At 44.0% G+C, this 19954-nt stretch overlaps 1 protein-coding gene across 4 annotated transcripts in view; it reads right to left on the minus strand.

Annotated features, from left to right (window-relative positions):
- CHID1 (chitinase domain containing 1) overlaps positions 1 to 19333 on the minus strand; it is a 251855-nt gene extending 232522 nt beyond the window's left edge. For 2 of the 4 annotated variants that reach the window (XM_048854724.2, XM_048854718.2), the window contains exons 1-5: positions 18530 to 18603; positions 7639 to 7810; positions 4398 to 4547; positions 1975 to 2107; positions 1392 to 1436 (exon numbers count right to left, since the gene is read on the minus strand). In XM_048854724.2, coding sequence (XP_048710681.1) covers positions 1392 to 1436; positions 1975 to 2107; positions 4398 to 4547; positions 7639 to 7749 — 439 coding nt within the window. In that variant the 5' untranslated portion in view covers positions 7750 to 7810; positions 18530 to 18603. Of the gene's footprint in view, positions 1 to 1391; positions 1437 to 1974; positions 2108 to 4397; positions 4548 to 7638; positions 7811 to 18318; positions 18340 to 18529; positions 18604 to 19245 lie in introns of those variants that run through there. The other 2 variants (XM_048854719.2, XM_048854721.2) reach the window with 2 other exon arrangements.
- Between the last annotated feature and the right edge of the window lie 621 nt (positions 19334 to 19954).

A 19954-nucleotide genomic window follows, 5' to 3' on the forward strand; every position in this document is an offset into this window, starting at 1 on the left:
GTGATGAAACACTGGAATGCATTACCTAGGGAGGTGGTAGAATCTCCTTCCTTAGAAGTTTTTAAGGTCAGGCTTGACAAAGCCCTGGCTGGGATGATTTAATTGGGGATTGGTCCTGCTTTGAGCAGGGGGTTGGACTAGATGACCTCCTGAGGTCCCTTCCAACCCTGATATTCTATGATAATCTTAAAGGGATGCCAGCTCGAAAATAGTGTCTCCTTCTGGAAGTTTTGTACCTATTATTGACACAATGCTTAAGATTACTACACTGGAAAGATGAAGAATTTTACTTTTAAAACTTTAGTTTGTTACCTTTGTGTGTTTAGCAGCACTGAGTCTAGTCAGTTTCACTATTTTGATTATTTCTAGCACTCATGACAACATTCTTGTATTCTGTCCTTTGAGGAATCTCAGACACGCTCTTCCCAAAGCTCCATAAGACTGTTTACTAGTTCTGCCCCCATGTTACTAGAAGTGAAGAAACAACAAGCAAGCAGGAAAGAGAGCTATTAGGAAGGCTGTCATCCAAGGTGGACTAGAGGAGGACGTGCCACCTGGTGGAAAACTATTCTAACCACAGGAGCAGAAAGGCTTAGAATTGTTTTAGGTTAATAAAGAGAATCAGGACATATTTAAAAAGAAAAGAATTCATATTCATCAGAAAGTTGTATTTTAAAAGACATAGTTAAAAATTTCAAGTTGAGGGTTCTTTTAATTTAAATGAATTTCATCCTTCTGCAATCCACTCTTTACATTTTGACATCTGCATAAAGCAAGCATGTCAATCACTGGCAGGATCATGGAGTAGGTAAGGTGATCTGTTTAGCAGATGTGTCTATATCAATGTTTTCCAATTTTTCTAAAATAGGAAACTGTTATAGAGACCTCAGACTTTCAGGTTAAGAGGAAAATGCAGTAGTCTGCTGCATCATCATGCTAGACACTCTAGCTGGATCATCAGTTTGATTCTCCAACCAGATCTTATGGGTACTGTGGTCACAAGGCCAACCTCTCCCCACAAGAACATGGCAATCAGCTCTGAAGGAATTCTCATCCAGAAGGAAGATGGCAGGAACACAGAGTCCAAGAGTCTGAACCAAGAAAAAAAATGGTGGTGGGCTGGGGGTATTTCTCAGGACAAAAACCTCAGGGCACCAACAGGCATGGTAGCTCAATTACTGAGCCACCAATAATTAATTGACCCAAATAATGCTAGATGCACTCTTTTATACTTTTTTTTTCTCTCCAGTCTTTTCTCTTAAAAGCCTGTGCATGAGGACTATTTTGCTCATCTAACATCGCCCATCCACATACTCCTGAAATAAAGGCTTCCTTGCCTGTGCCAATCACCACAAGCAGAAGACTACAAGAAACTTAAAATGCAGCCTCACCTATTTTGATGTTTTTAGATTTTTTCTTGACATCTTTTATCCAATCTGTCAAACAATGAAACAGATGTTAAACTAAGAGCATATCTAATATCAATATCTATAATGTCTCTTTCAAGAGACGTCTTCAAGTAAAGCATGTAGTTACATTGCAACTTTCTTCCTCCCATAAGAGAAAGTGTTACTTGTTCACAGGTCATTCTATTGTGAGTGCAGCCTTACTGATATCTAGAGAATAAAGCTAGTTGCCCCATTCCATATGGAAACTAGTGGTTCAACATTTTTACCTTACAAAAGTTTCCCCTGCCTTTCACATGAAATGCAACAGCATTTGTTCTGGCTCATTTGTCACAACAACCAGATTGCAGCATATTGAGGCTTTGATTTTTTGGGGGGAGGCTTCAATCATCCTTTGGGATGCACAGGTTTAAATAAGATGGTATTTTTAGTGGCCTGTCCCATTTTCATAAGGATCATTTTATTGAATCATTATTAGTGTCTTTCATTCAGCCTATGGCAATACTGACTATATATTTCAATATTTCATATACACATCCAAACACCACACGCAATGAAAATAAAGAACCTTGGTCAGCATCATGGAGCCCTGTGAACTGGAACATCTCCTTTCCCTTTCTTTTCACCTGTAGCCAGACTGGGGAGATCAACGTAAATTTGTTTCCAAACACTTTAGCAATATCGTAGCCATGGTTGTTCCACTTGCAAAAAGGAAAAAGAAAAAAGTCATTACAACAGGATCTACAGCAACCTTTACTACTTGCCAGATGACAATTTTTCTGTATATTACAAGGAAAAGTGTTGGAAGGATCACTGCAGGTCAGTTTGTGGGCTTCGGAGGAAGTGTTTTAGCATGTTTGTAGAGCTTCATTACTTAGTATCGACTATGGAATACACACGAGAAACGTCTAGCAAAGGTAAATGCACAAGCCCATCTTAGCTACAGATTTTACTGAAGAGAGACTCCAGTGCGGAATGGAATTAATAGGTTATTTAGTCCATTTTTTTTTTCAATGGAAATTAGGAATTGTGAAATTTCACACACCTGCTTTTCTTGTAAGGGATGGAAGAGCCAGACAGTCACAGGATATCCAAGTGGAGTCTGCTAGAAGGCCTAGCCTTCCCGTGACTATACTTTCCCTCCTTAATAAGTGATAATGCTTCCAACAGAGTCTACTGCATTCAAAACACTTGCTGTAGTGAAGTGTGAACAGAGTCTGCTGAAATTTGCCATATTCTAAAAGAAGTTTCTAGAAAAGCTGCAGGGAGACCTGTAGTATTTTGTTTTTAATCAAAACAAGTTCACTCCAGATACTTGAAACTGTTAAAAATGAAAATTTTGAAAGATCACTGTTGTATCTGAATATTTAAAATTCCTTTTTCTTAGGGCATGTCTACACTTACAGCTCTGTAGCAGTGCAACTGTACCAGTAGACATACTGTAGATAGTGTAGACATAGCTTTAGACCAAGACTTGTTTAAAAGAAATTATCCCTCAGTCCCCCACAACATATTCTCTTCCCCTCTAGCCAACTCCTATGTTAAGGGCCAAAACATGTGCTGCCAAATGTGCATCAATTTTTGCTTTAGCACTTGCATCCTTACTCTTATGCAAGACCTTTAAAAAAAAAAAAAAAGACCTTTCTTAATGCAGCACATTTCCTAGAAATTTCTACTGAAGTGATGAGCAGTGTAATAGCTAAAGATGAAAACTAAGTCATTATGTGGCTTTGCAGTTGACACATGGAAATAAGTGGTCCAGTTTTCACCCTCCAAGCCACCATTTCAGTGTGTAGAAGACTCTGAAAATACCACTACTTCACGTTCTAAGTATTTTTGAAACCCCAAAAATAACAGGAACTTCAAGGGATAGGTTTGAAAAATGCCGAGTCTTAAAGGCTTTAACGTGTTTATATTTTGCCATTTTTAAATGCATATTCATGTTTAGTTACAACACTGTGAAATTTAAGACTTAAAAATCTTGAATTTCATGGATTCAGATACTTAAAATGCTACGACAACGAAATTTACAAAAATGGACAGGGAATTTGGTAGGGCCCTGCTAACAGTAAAAGCAAAGTTGGTTTGGGAGCCTGAGTGACCCTTCACTTGGAAGTCAACTTTCACCAAGCTTAACTGGCAAGTGGACACAGCTGAATACTTGTCAAAACAAACTCCTAGCCTACAAAGGGAGGGAAATAAGTACAGTTATGTGTTTGTACTGAGTCAAAGGGGTAATATTTCCTCATTGTCCTTCAAATCCCTCCTTCAAATCTCTACTTAGCCATCCCTACAAAAAAGTCAACAGTTTGGCAACTGATGAGTTGCAGTTCGTAGTGTTGGTATCATTAGCAATTAATTTTTTTAACTGGTTACACTTTTTCTTATTTGTTTACACAGCCCTTTACCATTATCAAAATGTGTGTTCATTATTCTAAAAGGGATCTAGGGAGATGTTTTGAATACTAGTGAGCTTGGAAATAAAAGTTAGTTTAGTGTCAGCAGAAGAAGTTTTGCTCTGTATTGAAATTACTCAAGTTGCATTGTGCAGCTACCCATAGTACATATACAGTCCCCATTGCTCTAGTATGTGACCACACCACAATCTCATACTACCCCTGTGAGACAGAGAAATACTATTATCCCCCTGGGAAATTTGGACAGACACACACACACAGAGAGGGAGAGGGAGAGAGAGAGACTATGCAACTTGCATGAAAGTCACACAGAAATCGGTATCAGAACAGGGAAACAAACGCAGGTTCAAGTTCCAGACTAGTACCCAACTGATGAACCATCCTTCCTCTCTTGGGTGGCTATTTGACCAAGCATCAGAAGTAGCTATAATAAGGAAACTGAAGGGATAGGTACAATATTATACCTGGTGCTGGGCTGAATCTGCTTACCGAGGCTGCAAGAATGGAGAAACCTGGTATATTACTAATCTGCTGTGTATTCAGCAGAGACTCTGATTTGTATTTTATTACTTACAGGGGTGATATATCCCAGAACATCTCCCAAGAAGTGTCTCTCCTTCATTTTCTTGGCACAGTAACTTTTGTGTTCCAACACAATATCTTTTGCCTTTGGATCAGTGACTACCAGACCCCGGTCTTGTACAATTTTGTCTGAATGCCATATCTAAGATGGAAAACAATTTTTAGAATTACTTTCATTAACAGCATTTGTACAATTAACTACTTTGAGTTAATGTACACTCTAATCACATCATTACACTTTTAGTGTTCCCTATAAATGATGCAGTATAGCTTAGTTAAAAGGAACAGGCTAGAGCTCAGAAATGCTGTCAGTATCAGCAATATTTAAAGTCTTTATACACACTTCCTCTGCAAACAGAAAAAAGGAGAACGCCAATTTACTATAGGAAGAGTGTGTGCCAGTCTCCACACATGAGCAGTATGACATTCATTCAGAGGTTAAAAGACAATTTTGCAATAAGTTCATAATGTATTCTAACATGTTTTGCTTTTTGGAAGAAGACCCTGAGACACTTAACTCTTGGCAATTATAATCAGACAAATCTAGGACACCATTAGCAAGGTTTAAGTGCTGTTCTACAGTGAGTAGTGACTAAAGCAGTACTGTGGGGTTCATGTTTGTGTCTTATGATTTGTATACCCAATATCATACAAGTTTTTTTTTTCTAGCTGCCAGTTTTGCAAACCCAGCATGGACTCTGGGAGTCAAGCTAAGTTTCCTCACACCAGTAATAAAGACTCTGCAGGGCCAGTTCTCTAAGTACAACCCCACTGTCTCCTAGTTTAGGTTTACACAGTCCCAACTGATTGGCAATGTACTAATTTCCAGTTTTGTGAGGAATCAGTACTTAAAACTTACCACAGTTAAGTGATCTGAGTTTTGTAGTGTTCATAGGAGTGAAAGATAAGATTACAGACACACAGCAGATCAGCTGAATAAAGCGATTCATAGTCTCTTTTCAGAGTATAACTGTACTCTCAAGTATTACATCAAAAAACAATTGCAAGCGTGAAGGGTTCCCAGTCTGGCGTGTTGGTTAAACACTTTAAGGAGGCCATTACATTTAAGACATTTTGTATTGAACTTCCATTGTGATTTGGGTTTTGAAGGTAGAGACACTTCATACAGCTTTTACCACTAGCGAAGTGTCCACAACCATGAACATATCAGAGGCATCAGGAGCAAGAGTAAGGACCAGTCAGAGTTCTAGTCACCAAAAGCAGAGCACTAAGGCCTGACAAGGTGCACACTTAGTGGACAATTGTCAGCATTTATTGGTTGATGTTGTTGACTGGAAAGAAAAGTCAAATCAATGTCCCACTATTTTTAGCCATGTTTGATTGAGTACAGTCTCCTGAGGTGGTATGAGTACAGATATGGTGCCACTTGCTACTGTACCCAGTTTGCTTTGAGTACAGAATACATTTGGGAGCCAGGGACTGTCTTTTCCGAGCGGTATCTAGCATATCTTGAACACTACTGTAAAACTAACTACAGGTTTGTTTTCTAAAGAACGCTTTTAATTTTGCGCACACCATTTTCAGCATCGCCCATCAGGCCCCTCTATCATGCCCTGTCACTTGGTTTTCCATGATTACCATTCAGCATTGCCCCTCTCTGCTGTCAGTAGGTCCATCCTACCACACCACCAAGCCCTGTTCACCCCCTACAATCACTTCCTTCACTCCTGCTCTCACACAGCAAGTGTCTTTAGCAGAAATCCTGGAACCACGCTGAGTTCCTCCACTACAAATTCATTCTCCCCTCCTTCACTTCTGCCCTCTTCCTAGCTAGAACTATTTTATTTTACCCACTTAAATTGTATCCTATGTCTTCAACCCCAACCACCTTTGACTGACTCCTTAAGTCTTCCCCTCCTCCTGCCTCCACTTTTCTCCCAGCTCAGGGGATTGAAATTTCTTCCAAGAGAAAATGGAAAAAATACGTGACCTTCCTCCTCCCCTCAGATCATTTTACCTTCCCCTCTCCTACAACTCATCTCCTTTTCCTGTCACAGACAGTATACTTGTCTGCTCTCTTCCTCTAGCCCCTCCATGTGCCCCGATGAACCCATCCCATCCCCTGATCTCCCTTGTGCCCACTCTTTTCCTTAAACTCTCACTGTCCTCTGGCTTTTTCCCCTCATAAGACAAGAACGTTTTAGTCTCTCCCATCTTAAAAAACCAACCCTTGATCACTGATTCTCCAGCTACCATGCTGTCTCTCTTCTGTCTCAAAGTTCACTGAACATGTACAAAGTGCTTCTCCTCTAATTCCATCCTAGACCCTCTCCATTGCAGTTTCTGCCCCTTGACTTCCACTTAAACCATTCTCAAACTCTCAGATGAGCTCCTTCTAACCAAAGCTCAGAACCAATAGTCCATCCTCAACCTCCTTCTCCCATCAGCTACCTTCAACAATGTCAACCACATTCCTCTTCTTGAAATCTTACCCTTCCTTGGCTTCTGTGACTCTGTCCTTTCCTGGTTCTTCTTCTCTCTTTCTAATAACTCTTTCACCATTTACTTTGAAGAATCCCTGTCATCCTCACCTTCAACTTTCTATGGGGATTCCAGAGGGCTCTTGGTCCTTCTATTTTCTCTCTGCACCTGATCGTTGGGAAATCTTGTTTTACATTCAGTGTGCACACCCTTTCCCAGACTCTGCATGAGGACATTCACTAGTAGCAGCAATGCTAAAAGTGAAGCAGCAGAAGCAGGTACAAGAAGTTATGGCAGGATTGAGGATGTCTAGTCCTGTTGCTCTTAAGCCTGCCCGAAGCACTGTTTTTAACATTAAAAGGCAGCCAGAACCACCCTTGCTTTAAGCAATGAGTTCAGGATACTAAAAGGTGCTTTATCAGAAACTTGACATTTTAGCTACACAGTTCCAAAATTTTAAATGTTCCTTTAAGCAAGACAATTTACACCTTTATGTTTTGCCATGTAGTGAACTTAACACTGTGCATGTAGTTATTCTTACAAGTTCAATATCAGCTAAACAGCTTGTCTTCCTTGGTAATGCTTTTAAAATTGTGACTTTTCAATTTTAAAAAAACCCATGATCCAGCTGTAGTTAAGACTATTCAGTATCAGTATACTTTAGTTATACTATTGGTTTTGTACTAAACCATCATAAATTAATTCCAGAAGAAAAACGCTTCAGCATCTGCCAATATTCTTTGTTAACTCACTTTGGAGTACAAGTTGTCATGAACAGCTAGTTCTCATACCTTTTCCTCCAGCGTTTCTGAAGCCATTTTCTTTGCATCTGTCTTTGATAACGTAGCATCAACCAGCTGGTAAATCAAGGCCAAAGAAAGTGCAGTACAGAGAAGTCTCATGGCAATTTCCACTATGCCAATCAGCTCTGCTTAAAAGAGACTAGACTTTTGATTCTTTCTTCTGTGAATACAAGAATACAACAGTTAAAGAGGAGTCAAATTTTCTTGTTTAAGACTTTGCATGACAAACAGTTGACTGTATTTAGCAAATCATTCTGTCCACTATACTTTCACAATGTCTTATTCAGAAATTTTTGGTATAGTGGCACCTTCTATCATAAGGTCAAGCAAATGGGATAGCCCGTTTACACAGAGGTCAGCTCCACCAGGATTACTGTAATCTCCAATGGCCACACATCATTTAAGTGTTCCCAAGATACTACAACCAAAAAAGCCTTCCCTTCCCTTCCCAATCCAATCACCACTGGTTGCACTTGTGCCCCCATCCATGCATTAAACTTTGCATCTTAACTTTAGGGCCTGCACACCTACTTCCAATCTACAATTCTGAGATTGTTTTGGATTGCATCCCTACTCTCCTTTTATAGTTCCAGCAAGGTCAGTCTTGAAAGGCCTCTCCCATTCCAGTCATCCCACTATCTTGCAAGCTGCCCCCATGGGCTGAATACCCTCTGAACTAGGAGCCCCTTCCTTTTGTCATTTAAAACCCAAATCAATGCCCAAATCACAAAGCCTTTAATTTTAAAAATAAAAGTGATTTAAGAGATCACCCTCCTTCAGGTCAACCCTTAGATTTAGACTCTCCAAGGCAGGACCTGTACTTTTTGGGTCATGTACAGCATTGATTACATGGCTGGCCCTTAACTATCATTGGCACAAAGAAAATAAGCAGCAAGGGCACATGAAATAAAGCATCAGACATCCTGTCTTGAGCATTAAAGAGAAAGGGAAGTAATATCAAGATGAGGACATTAGATATGAATATTTTACAGTTTCTCATGTTCTAAGTTTCTTTGCTGCTCTGTAAAGTTTAACATAGCTATCTCCTTCCATAAGACATTATTTTATTAGTCAGACTATATTAAGGTTCTGTTTATCGCTAGTTTGAATAGAAGGTTTATAAAAAAAGAGAAAGCATTTACTAAAGACCAAGAGGTCAAAAGATTGCTTATAACCATAGCTCATCTATACCACCTTCAAGTGATGTGCTTATAACCATCTAACCCATACTACTCATGTCCATAACATGCTTATAACTTCCACTATTTTTTTATTTAATTATAAATTGTTTGTAAAATGAACTTTAATAGTGAGTCTGACCTCTTTAATTTGAATAGATTAAATATTCTGCATTTGCTAGCCTACTGTATTCACTCACATTCATACATGACTGTCACATGAGCAAATACTCTTGAGCCAGTATTTTCAGAAGTGATTAGTAATTTTGTGTGTCAGTTACATGCCAAACTTGAGACTTCATATAGGAGGCCTCTTTAGAAAACGTTGATCGTGCTCACCCTCTGAAAGTCAAGCCCCTGAACTGTCTCAAGTGTGACATGCAGTTTGTGTTTGTTTCAGTTTTTTGTAAAGTCCCCACCTATGCCTTTCCTTGAATCATAAAAGCAGACAAACTAGTTCTCCATAGAATCATAGAAGATTAGGGTTGGAAGAGACTTCAGGAGGTCATCTAGTCCAACCCCCTGCTCAAAGCAGAACCCACCCCAACTAAATCATCAACCAGACATCCTGTATTGATGAAAATACTTTGGCTGCTCAGTAAGTTTTGATTATGAAAAATAAATAAATTTTGAAATGCATCTATACTGATCAGTTTCACAACTGGTTCTTACTAGGTCTTTTAGAAATAATGATGTAACCACAGACAAACAAATACAGCTCTTTGCCTTTCACAAGTGACATTCCATGGCAGCATAGGCAGCCATCCAGTGACACGATATCACATAATTCCAAGAATAAACTAGAATCCCAGTACTGGCTCTTCCCATGATTATGTAAATGCCAGTTTAGGGACTAAACTATTGCTATTTTGAAGGTTGAAGCAATAGATTTACAAGAAAAAAAACCCTAAGAGAAGCCTTTACAGTCACCAATGTTTATAAAATGGATATCAGGAAATTCTGACTGGAGGAAATGGGAGACACCCCCAAGTGGCTAGTAGTTTCTTGGCAGAGAGAGTTGGACTTTGTTTGAAAGTCAGAACAGCATCCAACTTCTGTTTTAATCACTACTGTCAGTTTAGATTTTTAGCCATCCTACAAATAGTTATACAAGAGTGCTTCTGATTGGGGAAGCACTTTAACTTCATAAAGGAGGGAGAAAACAACAACAACAACTACCCCTGCTAAGTTTACATAGAGAATTTTTTATTTTGTCACGTGTCAAAAACAAAGCAAGTTCACAAAAGTGTCTATGGCCCAGTCTGAGGGTGAAATGCTGCCTCCAGACCCCTAGAATGGAATCCACCACCCCATGTGTTCCTTGTAGCAGTAGAATATGGGGAAAACCTATCCAAATTCAGGTTTTCATTCCTGGTGGACTTAGCCTTTAAGTTTCAAGTCAACCAAGAGAGATACAGGTTTAACAAACAAATATGATTGTGTGCATTTATTCTTAATATCTGAATTGTCGCACTCAAGCTTCTTGCAAGACAATGATGCAACACAGTGGTGGCAAATTATGGGCACTTGTGGTTTAAAAAATAACTAGGGATCTTTTCCAAGCTCCAGATGATGGGTTACCTGAAACAGTACTGAACAGAACAGTCCTATCCACAGACCACATAATATTGAATGTCAAGTTATTCTTTACACTCATAACAAATATAATCAAAAAGAGGTTCGAGGAAAAGTTCTCTTTTCCACAAGTTGGGCTGGTATTCCTCTGTGTAATTCCCTCAAGTGGTCACTGAGGAAACCAAGTAGTCAAGGCATGAGGATTAATATGATGACATTAATTTAATTAAAAACTGGTTAAAGGATGGAAGTATAAATGATCAGTTTTTAACATAAAAAAAAGAGGCTAAGAGCAGGATACAGGGATTCATATTAGGAACAATGTTTTAATTATGAAGCAATAGCTGTTCTATAGTCAAGTTAAACTGACTTCAATAAAACTGAGATCCCACAAAAATAAGCTTCTTCATACATTATGCCCCAAAATTCACATTTTATCACAAGGTAGATTTTGTACAGATTTGAACGGTTTTCTAAAATGGCATTTAATAAAATCTCTGCTATTGACTTTGAAGACTAACTTTTATTGGCTCACACCACCAAGATTGCTATGCTTACAGACCTCAAGTTGGTTTTGTTGATCTTGCTGAAAAGTGTGTTTTAGTATTTCAGAATTAAAAGCATATTAGATGTTAATAGGGTGTAGATACCATCACACCAAAAGGCAGGCAAGGAAGTTGTTAATAGGATCAAAAGGAGTACTCAATGAGTAGTGAAATGCAGGGGGCGAGTTGAAAATGTCCCCTTCCCTGGGAGAAAACAGGGTCAATAAATTAACCATCTTGTTTACAAGAGAACTATTACAGTAACAAGTAAATTAGGACTGCTTGTCTCCCTCATCTGTCCCCTCTACCCCATGTGAAGAAAGCTGCCCTTTACTTCTACTTCTCTGTTTTAACTTGGCTAAAAAAAGCCCCAATCCTCCAAACACTAGTCCAGTGCAGAGAAGCTCTCCAAGGTGTGAGTGTCGAGAAATGTTGGCATATTTAGTGTATGCCTGCACTACAATTACATGGGAGGGGGCAAAGGTGATTTCACTACATGTAGACATACTCATGATAGCTTTAATCTGACTAGTGCAAATACCAATAGCAGTGAAGCCACAGCAGCACAGAGGGCCTGCATACGTACTGGGACAGCCAGCCCACTTTGAACTCTGGGCTGCTACATCTTCACTGCTATTGGTACATGCACCACCTAGATTAAAGCTAGCTCAGGTACAACTTTAGGCGCTGCAATCACGCTGCCAATTGCAGTGAAGACATACCTTAGAGTGACATGACATAGTATTTGTTTGTTTTCCCACTTCCTATTACTTGGAGCTATGGACCCAGGCTACTCCTATAGCTATTTTGTAAGTACAAAGCAAAATGTAAGTTACTAAGAAAAAAATTATAGAAGTTAAGTCTCCTGCCGCTGACTCCAGACTGTGTTGTTGCAGCTTCTGAATTGAGCCAGAAATAGCTTATTAAGGCCCAGTCAAGGATCAGATGCATAATAAAGAGTCCATGCCCCAGAGACAACCTACATGTCAGGCAGGACACAATGGGTGGATGAAACAGGCAAATGGAGTGAGGGTGGGTGAGGAAGAGGTGGGAAAAGTCTAGCAAAAAGCATTTGTCTAATCTATGCTAGACAGAAGCCATTTATATGCCACATGGCAAAAATGTGTTTAAAGAAGGATTAAAAGAGGATAAGGTGAAAGCTTTATGAATTATGACAGGAAGCTTCCCTACACCGGGCAACCTGGAATAAAACAAAAGTGCATGAGGGTGAAGCTGGCAGTGGTAGAGCAAAGATTGGGATGGAGAACTCAATAAGCTAGTAGATCTGATACGGTGGTGCTAAACAGTGAAAGACCTCAGAGGCAAAGGCAAAAATAAATTTGATACAGTAGAGGGGAAGCCAGAGGAAGGATGCAGAAGGAGTGGTGATGCTGGAGTCACAAGCCACGAAAGTGATCCTAGAAGCAGTGTTTTGAATAAACTAAGGAGACAGCGTGACTGGCATCAAGGCAAGAGCAGACTTCAGTAGTCAAGAAGATTTGGTCCTGCTTTGAGCAAGGCGTTAGACTAGATGACCTCCTGATGTCCCTTCCAACCCTGATATTCTATGAGACGAAGGCCTTGAACAAAAGAAAAGATCAAGTCTTAGCAATACTATGAGCCTCAGGAAGCTCAGTGAGGAGCCCCTGAAAAAGCCCACCCTCTGCAGGCCTAGGTTGGTTGGGGTCAACCAACATCCCCACAAGACATAACAAGCTGATGGGGTCTGCAGCTGCCATCCCTGCAAGCCGTAGAGCAGTGGTTCTCAAACTGTGGGTCAGAACCCCAAAGTGGGTCACGACCCCTTTTTAATAGGGTCGCCAAAGCTGGTGTTAGATTTGCTGGAGCTTTCAGCCCTGGGTCACGGGGCTTAGGTTACAGGCCACCTCCTGGGGATGAAGCCCCCGGGCTCTGGCTTTGGCCCCCCAGGCCAGGGCAGCAGAGGTTGGGTTTCGGCTTTGGTCCCACCTCCTCAAGTCGTGCAGTAATTTTTGCTGTCAGAAGGTCGTCATGGTGCAATGAAGTTTGAGAATCCCTGCTGCAGAGGCTAGCCAACCAACCTTCCCTCCTACTAGCTAAAGACAAACCATTAACCTCTGTGCACTTAGCTAGAAGCGCAACTCTTCCTTCTCCCAAGCTTTCCCCTCAACAGTACCTCATTCTCAGATTCTTTCCAATAAGACACCAAAACCTCCCGAACGCCTGCTTTTCGGTAGCAAAGGAGGAAGAGCACCACGTTTAAACTCATGGGAGGAGGTTCCTAGGTAAAATGGTGATGAGGATCATTTAAGTACCCAGATAGTTGATGCAAATCTGTGAAAACTATAGACCAAATACTGGCTCCACCAGAAGCTGACAAACATTGATCTGAAGAGGTTTCAGAGGAGCAGCCGTGTTAGTCTGTAGCCGCAAAAAGAAAAGGAGGACTTGTGGCACCTTAGAGACTACCCATTTATTTGAGCATGAGCTTTCGTGAGCTACATGAAGTGGGCTGTAGCTCACGAAAGCTCATGCTCAGATAAATGGGTTAGCCTCTAAGGTGCCACAAGTCCTCCTTTTCCTTTATTGAACTGAAGAGGCTCACTGCGAGTTTCAATATTTGGAACAATTCCTCAGCAATAGCACTGCAACTGCTGAAGACGGCAAGTTCCAAAGAAACAAACAGGAAAACCCTTGCTGAACTGCAGTCAGATGGCAAACGTGTTCTGAAAGTGTTCACACTTCAGCACTTCCTCACATCCAAGCAGATGATATCCACATGCCAGCTTTATTCAATAAACAGCTGCTCTTGAATATGCAGAAGGCATTTTACGCTGGGCCAGAGTTCTGCAAATAGCAGTTCAACTGACAGCCAGTACTGGAACCTTCTTTTTAATATTTTGTTCTTTGGCTGCAGCAGTGTTGTAAAAGTTGAGTAAGATAACTCAGTAGTAGTGACAGTGCAAGTGTTGAAAAACGCATTAACTGAGCTATAAATGCTTTTTTAAAAATACCTAAAACTGCAACAGCGCACGTTTTCCAGCAAAGCTGTAGCTTTGTGAAACCGATGTAACCAATGATTCCATAGAATATCAGGGTTGGAAGGGACCTCAGGAGATCATCTAGTCCAACCCCCTGCTCAAAGCAGGACCAATCCCCAATTAAATCATCCCAGTCAGGGCTTTGTCAAGCCTGACCTTAAAAACAAGCCCAGTTCCCTCAGCCTCTCCTCATAAGTCACGAGTTCCAGACCCCTAATCATTTTTGTTGCCCTTCAATGGACTCTCTCCAACTTATCCACATCCTTCTTGTAGTGTGGGGCCCAAAACTGGACACAGTACTCCAGATGAGGCCTCACCAATGTCGAATAGAGGGGAACGATCACGTCCCTCGATCTGCTCGCTATGCCCCTACTTATACATCCCAAAATGCCACTGGCTTTCTTGGCAACAAGGGCACACTGTTGACTCATATCCAGCTTCTCGTCCACTGTCGCCCCTAGGTCCTTTTCCGCAGAACTGCTGCCTAGCCATTCGGTCCCTAGTCTGTAGCGGTGCATTGGGTTCTTCCGTCCTAAGTGCAGGACCCTGCACTTATCCTTATTGAACCTCATCAGATTTCTTTTGGCCCAATCCTCCAATTTGTCTAGGTCCCTCTGTATCCTATCCCTGCCCTCCAGCGTATCTACCACTCCTCCCAGTTTAGTATCATCCACAAATTTGCTGAGAGTGCAATCCACACCATCCTCCAGATCATTTATGAAGATATTGAACAAAACCGGCCCCAGGACCGACCCCGGTGCACTCCACTTGACACAGGCTGCCAACTAGACATGGAGCCATTGATCATTACTCGCTGAACCCGACAATCTAACCAACTTTCTACCCACCTTATAGTGCATTCATCCAGCCCATACTTCTTTAACTTGCTGACAAGAATACTGTGGAAGACCGGGTCAAAAGCTTTGCTAAAGTCAAGAAACAATACATCCACTGCTTTCCCTTCATCCACAGAAGCAGTAATCTCATCATAGAAGGCAATTAGATTAGTCAGGCATGACCTTCCCTTGGTGAATCCATGCTGACTGTTCCTGATCACTGTCCTCTCATGTAAGTGCTTCAGGATTGATTCTTTGAGGACCTGCTCCATGATTTTTCCAGGGACTGAGGTGAGGCTGACTGGCCTGTAGTTCCCAGCATCCTCCCTCTTCCCTTTTTTAAAGACTGGCACTACATTAGCCTTTTTCCAGTCATCTGGGACTTCCCCCGTTCGCCCGTTAATCCAGCGTTTCTCAAACGGGTCCGCAAGGCAGGCCCTTCACTCCAGGGGGTCCGCAGGCCCCACTGATCAACTCAATTCTTCCCCCTCCCTCCCATCGCCTCCTGCACGCCAAGGAACAGCTGTTCAGTGGCATGCAGGAGGCACTGGGAGGGAGGGGGAGGAACGGGGGACAGGGCGCGCTTGGCAGAGGGGGCAATGGGAAAGAGGTGGAACAGGGGTGTGAAAAGGTAGAGGGCAGGACTTTGGGGAAGGGGTGGAGTGGTGGCAGAGCCTGGGGCTAAGCAGGGCGGGGGGCTTAGGGGTCCGCAAAAAAATTTAAATTGCTAAAGTTTAAAGTCCTCGGGTTGCTAAAGTTTGAGAACCGCTGAATTAAGTTGTTCTACCTGCCTGGAAAGCCTCTTTCAAATTTGTCTGCAGCAAACTTCTCTAAGATTCCAGCTTGAGAAGGGCACAAAGAGGATTAAAACCCAAAAGTTCTTTAATGAACTCAGCAGTGAGGTTTTCCTATATTGCATGCCACTGTAGTATCCAAATGAGATCTAACACCCCTTTGGCCTTTCCCTATATTCAAAGTTGCTCTGGCTTAACTAAATCGGTTCAAAACACCTTCAGTTAAACTCAGTGGTGAGCTGGAGCCGGTTCGCACGAACCGGTTATTAAATTTTGAAGCCGGTTTAGAACCAGTTGTTAAATGGGTGGGCAAAGTGTGCCACATGTGGCCCGCAGAACGGTCCTTTCCATCCCGCCAGAGCTGGGGAAGCTCCTTGAGAATTTTTACTCACCCGGCAGCAGTCCAGGCCTTCAGTGGTGGGCCCTTCACTCGCTTTGGGCCTTCGGCAGCACTTCGGCGGCAGATCCTTCAGTGCCGCTGAAGACCTGGAGCGACTGAAGGACGTGCCGTCAAAGTCCCGGAGCGACTGAAGGAACCAGTTCTTCAGCTTCTAGCAGCTCATCACTGGTTAAACTGATGCAAAACTAGATGCTAATTTGAGTTTCAGTAAATCAGTGTAAACCAGGTTTAAGTTGAATTAAGAGTGTCCACACATGGTTTTGCACTGTTTTAACTAATTTGGTTTATTACACTTATTTTGAAGAAGTGCAACTCTGGAAATAAATGGGGCCTTTAAGATGTTAGTTCTGTCATGACAAGGTGGTCAATACGATTAACTTCCTTTCCCATGATGCCAACACTCAGTAAGATTTAATAGGTTTATCCTCTCAGAATTTGTTTGAATTTGGAACTTGCATTCATCTTTGAGACCCTATTGAAGAAATAATGGAGATGTCCTGAAGGTGTATCATCAATATAATTCATGTGGAAAAGGACAGCAAGAAGCAATAACAGTTTAGAGTAAACACTGAAACTCTCTTAAAAATCCAGTTTACTTATATGGTACAATTAATGCTCTGTGTTTACTTTCAGCATTTCGCTTTGCTTCAGAGAATTGCTCCAATATAGGCAAGATATTTGAAAACAAATGGATAATGGAGTTATACTTTTTAAACAAATAAGTAGCCAACATTACACAAATGTTGGTTTTTTTAAAGCCAAGTTTCCATTTAAGTGTTATAAATGTTTTTTTTAAACTTGTGTTTTGTAAACCAATTTAAGAGTACTAACACAATGCCTAGAAGTGTTTATAAATTTAAATTCAGATTAAAGGTTTGTTTAAATTCCATATTGGAACTACTTCAGAGATGAAAGTAAGGGGGTACGGGCTGGTAAGGCAAGCCAATAAAGGGTAGCTGCCAGTACCGGCCCGTACCGCTGACTTTAAAGCGCTGTAGCAGCAGTGCTTTAAGAACTCTGATTAAAGCACTGCTGCAGCAGTGCTCAAATGCCACTGCCCCTTTTGCGCCCGACAGTGGGGGTGGGCCGGGGCTGGGGGAGAAGTAGTAGTAGCTGCCCCGGGGCTGTGATTTAAAAGGGCCCGGGGCTTCAGCCACCGCTGCCACTACTGCAGCAGCGCCAGCCAGAGCCCCGGCCTTTTAAATAGCCGCTGGAGCCCCACGCGGCAAGGGCCGGGGAGCGCAGATGGACTGGCTGGGGGACCCTGACCCCCAGTCCTGACCCTTCCACCCGAGGCCCCACCCTTTCAGGGGGCCAGAGCAGTCCTGTATCGGTAAGACCTGCATTTTACTTTCATCCCGGCCTACTTCTAGTTGCTAGTGCCTCTAGTTATCCCCCAAAAATGGCACCCCTTTTCTGACAACTCCCAAATAAGGAAATGTTGCCCTAAGAACTTGCATATTGTTTGCAGCTTATTTGTCAGCTGAATAAGTAGTAACCCCATTATGTACTTGTCATCAAATATGAAAATATTTACAAACCCCACCAGAGTGGCTACTTGCTACCTAAAGGATGAAAGTGGAGGTTAAGCCTTCCTGGGAGGGGTGAAACAGTCGGAAGGAGTCACTGCTCATGGTGAATAGAGCAGCTTAGGTAGAGTAGACCCAGGAACCCGCAGATGGGACACTAAACCGAAAGGGCACTGAATTACAGAGAACTCTTTTCTAGGTGTCTGGCTGGTAGGTCTGACCAACACGCTCAGGGTCCAACTGACTGCCATAGTTAAGGGCCGTAAGAAATTTTTCCCCAAATCAAATGAGTAGATTTTTCCTCCTTCCTCTGCAGACTTTTGGAGGGCGAGGGGGTCACTTGCTGGTTTAAGCGAGAGTGACTGGCGAATTCTCTGTCACTTGAAATCTTTAAAGCAAAACGCCAGGATTTTCAGCTACTCAAGCAGGGGTGATATGCCTACAACAGGAGCGAGGGGGTGAGGCTCTGGGGCTCGCAACCGGTCATGCTGGCCCCTTCTGGCCTTAAAGTCCCGAACACCAACGCAACAGGGGGACACCCACAGCCACCCTCTCCAAATAATTCCCACCACCACCTCTTGGTGGAGAGACAGCCCCAGGGCAGCCGAGGGCTATCCCCACAGGTCCACTGGGGGAAGAGGCCACCCGCCACTGGGTAAAGGGGAGAAGGAGAAACACCAGCCACCCTGTCCCTACGTTTCTCCAGCATGCTTGGGCAGCAGAGGAGACCTCCAGAGAAGTTATTAACCGCGGGGGGAGGGCAGGGGGAACTGAGGGAGAGGGAGCCCCACCTCCCCCAGCGACCGCTACGGGCCGAGGGGCTGAGCCAAACGCAGGGGAAGAGCCCGACGCCGTGCGCGCCGGGACCGGGGAGCCGCCTCCAGGGCCGGAGCTGGGGCCCGCCCGCCTGGCGCTCGCTCTCCCTGCCCCGGCAGCCAGGCTGGCGCAATCGCCGCCGTGACGCGGCCGAGTCCCCACCCCTGCCGCCCACCCGGCTGTTACCCCGGCCGCCGCCGCCGCCGCCTGCTTCCCTCCGCGGCCCGGACTCGGAAGTGGAAGCGAGCGGGGAGGAGGGGCCCACCCCCGCGCTCGCCCTCTTAAAGCGGCCGCCCACGCTCCCTGCGCCGTGGCCGGCAGTGCTCGGACTTTCCCCAGAGCCGTCAGGGTGCGGGGCCCGCAGCTGTCCCGCTTCTCCCCGGCGGCTCTCGCAGATTAACGGGCAGGGCAGCAGCGTTCGCTAGGGAAATTTAGTTTGATTTCATCCGCTTTCCCGCCCTTCAAAAATGGAAGTAGGCCTTATTGGGCCGGTCACAGGTGCAAATAGGGTTGCCAGCTTCCTAATGGCACACATCAAATACCCTTGCCCTGCCCTGCCCCTTCCCTGAGGCCCTGCCCCCGCTCACTCCATTGCCCCCTTCCTCTGTCCCTCGCTCTCCCCCAACCCTGGGGTTGGGCTGGGGCTGGGGGCTCCAGGGTGGGGCCAGAAATGAGGGGTTCAGGGTGTGGGCGGGGGCTCTGGGCTGGGGCTGAGGAGTTTGGGAGAGGGGTGGGGGTACAGGGTGTGGGCTCTAGGAGGGAGTTTAGGTACAGGAGGGGACTCAGGACAGGGGGTTGGGGTGTAGAAGGGAGTGTGGGCTCCAGGAGGGAGTTTGGGTGCAGAAGGGGCTCAGGGCTGGGGCAGGGGTTTGGGGTGCGGGCTCCGGACAGGTGGCACTTACCTTAGGCCGCTCCTGGAGGTAGCCACCATGACTAGCTCCTAGGCTGAGGGGCCAGGGTCTCTGTGCGCTGCCCACACCCATAGGCACCATCCCCACAGATCCCATTGGCCAGGAACTGTGGCCAATGGGAGCTGCAGAACCGATACTTGGAGCAGAGGCAGTGCGTGGAGCCTCTGTGGCCACCCCTGCACCTAGGGACCACAGGGACATGCCAGCCGCTTCCGGGAGCCACGCAGCGAGGGCAGGCAGGCAGCCAGCCTGCCTTAGCACTGCTGTGCCTCCGACCAGATTTTTAACAGCTGACCAGAGTCACCAGGGTCCTTTTTCAACTGGGCGTTCTGGTTGAAAACCAGGTACCTAGCAACCCTAGGTGCACAGTACCCTCCAGACCATCACCTAATGTTACAGTCTGCGTTTCCTTTTAGTAAGAGCAGGGCTTAAATTCAGCCGCTGTCTAGAGCAGAGCTGTGATAAATATTTTCAAAGAGCCCTGAGACTCCCGGAAATACTCTATGATAGTGGTTCCCAAACTGGGGTTCACCAAATGTTACAGGGGGTTCTTGGGGGAAAAAAATTCCCTAATGGTGGACAGAGCTGTCCATAGGGACCCTGGGCAGCACCGAGCCAGCAGCCCTGAGCCTTGGGGACTTCCAAGAGCTAATCAAAGCAAGCATATCTATCGTACTGAGGAGATTTAAACTTCAAGACT

The sequence above is a fragment of the Caretta caretta genome, chromosome 6 (assembly GCF_965140235.1).
Source record: "Caretta caretta isolate rCarCar2 chromosome 6, rCarCar1.hap1, whole genome shotgun sequence".
NCBI lineage: Eukaryota > Metazoa > Chordata > Testudines > Cheloniidae > Caretta > Caretta caretta.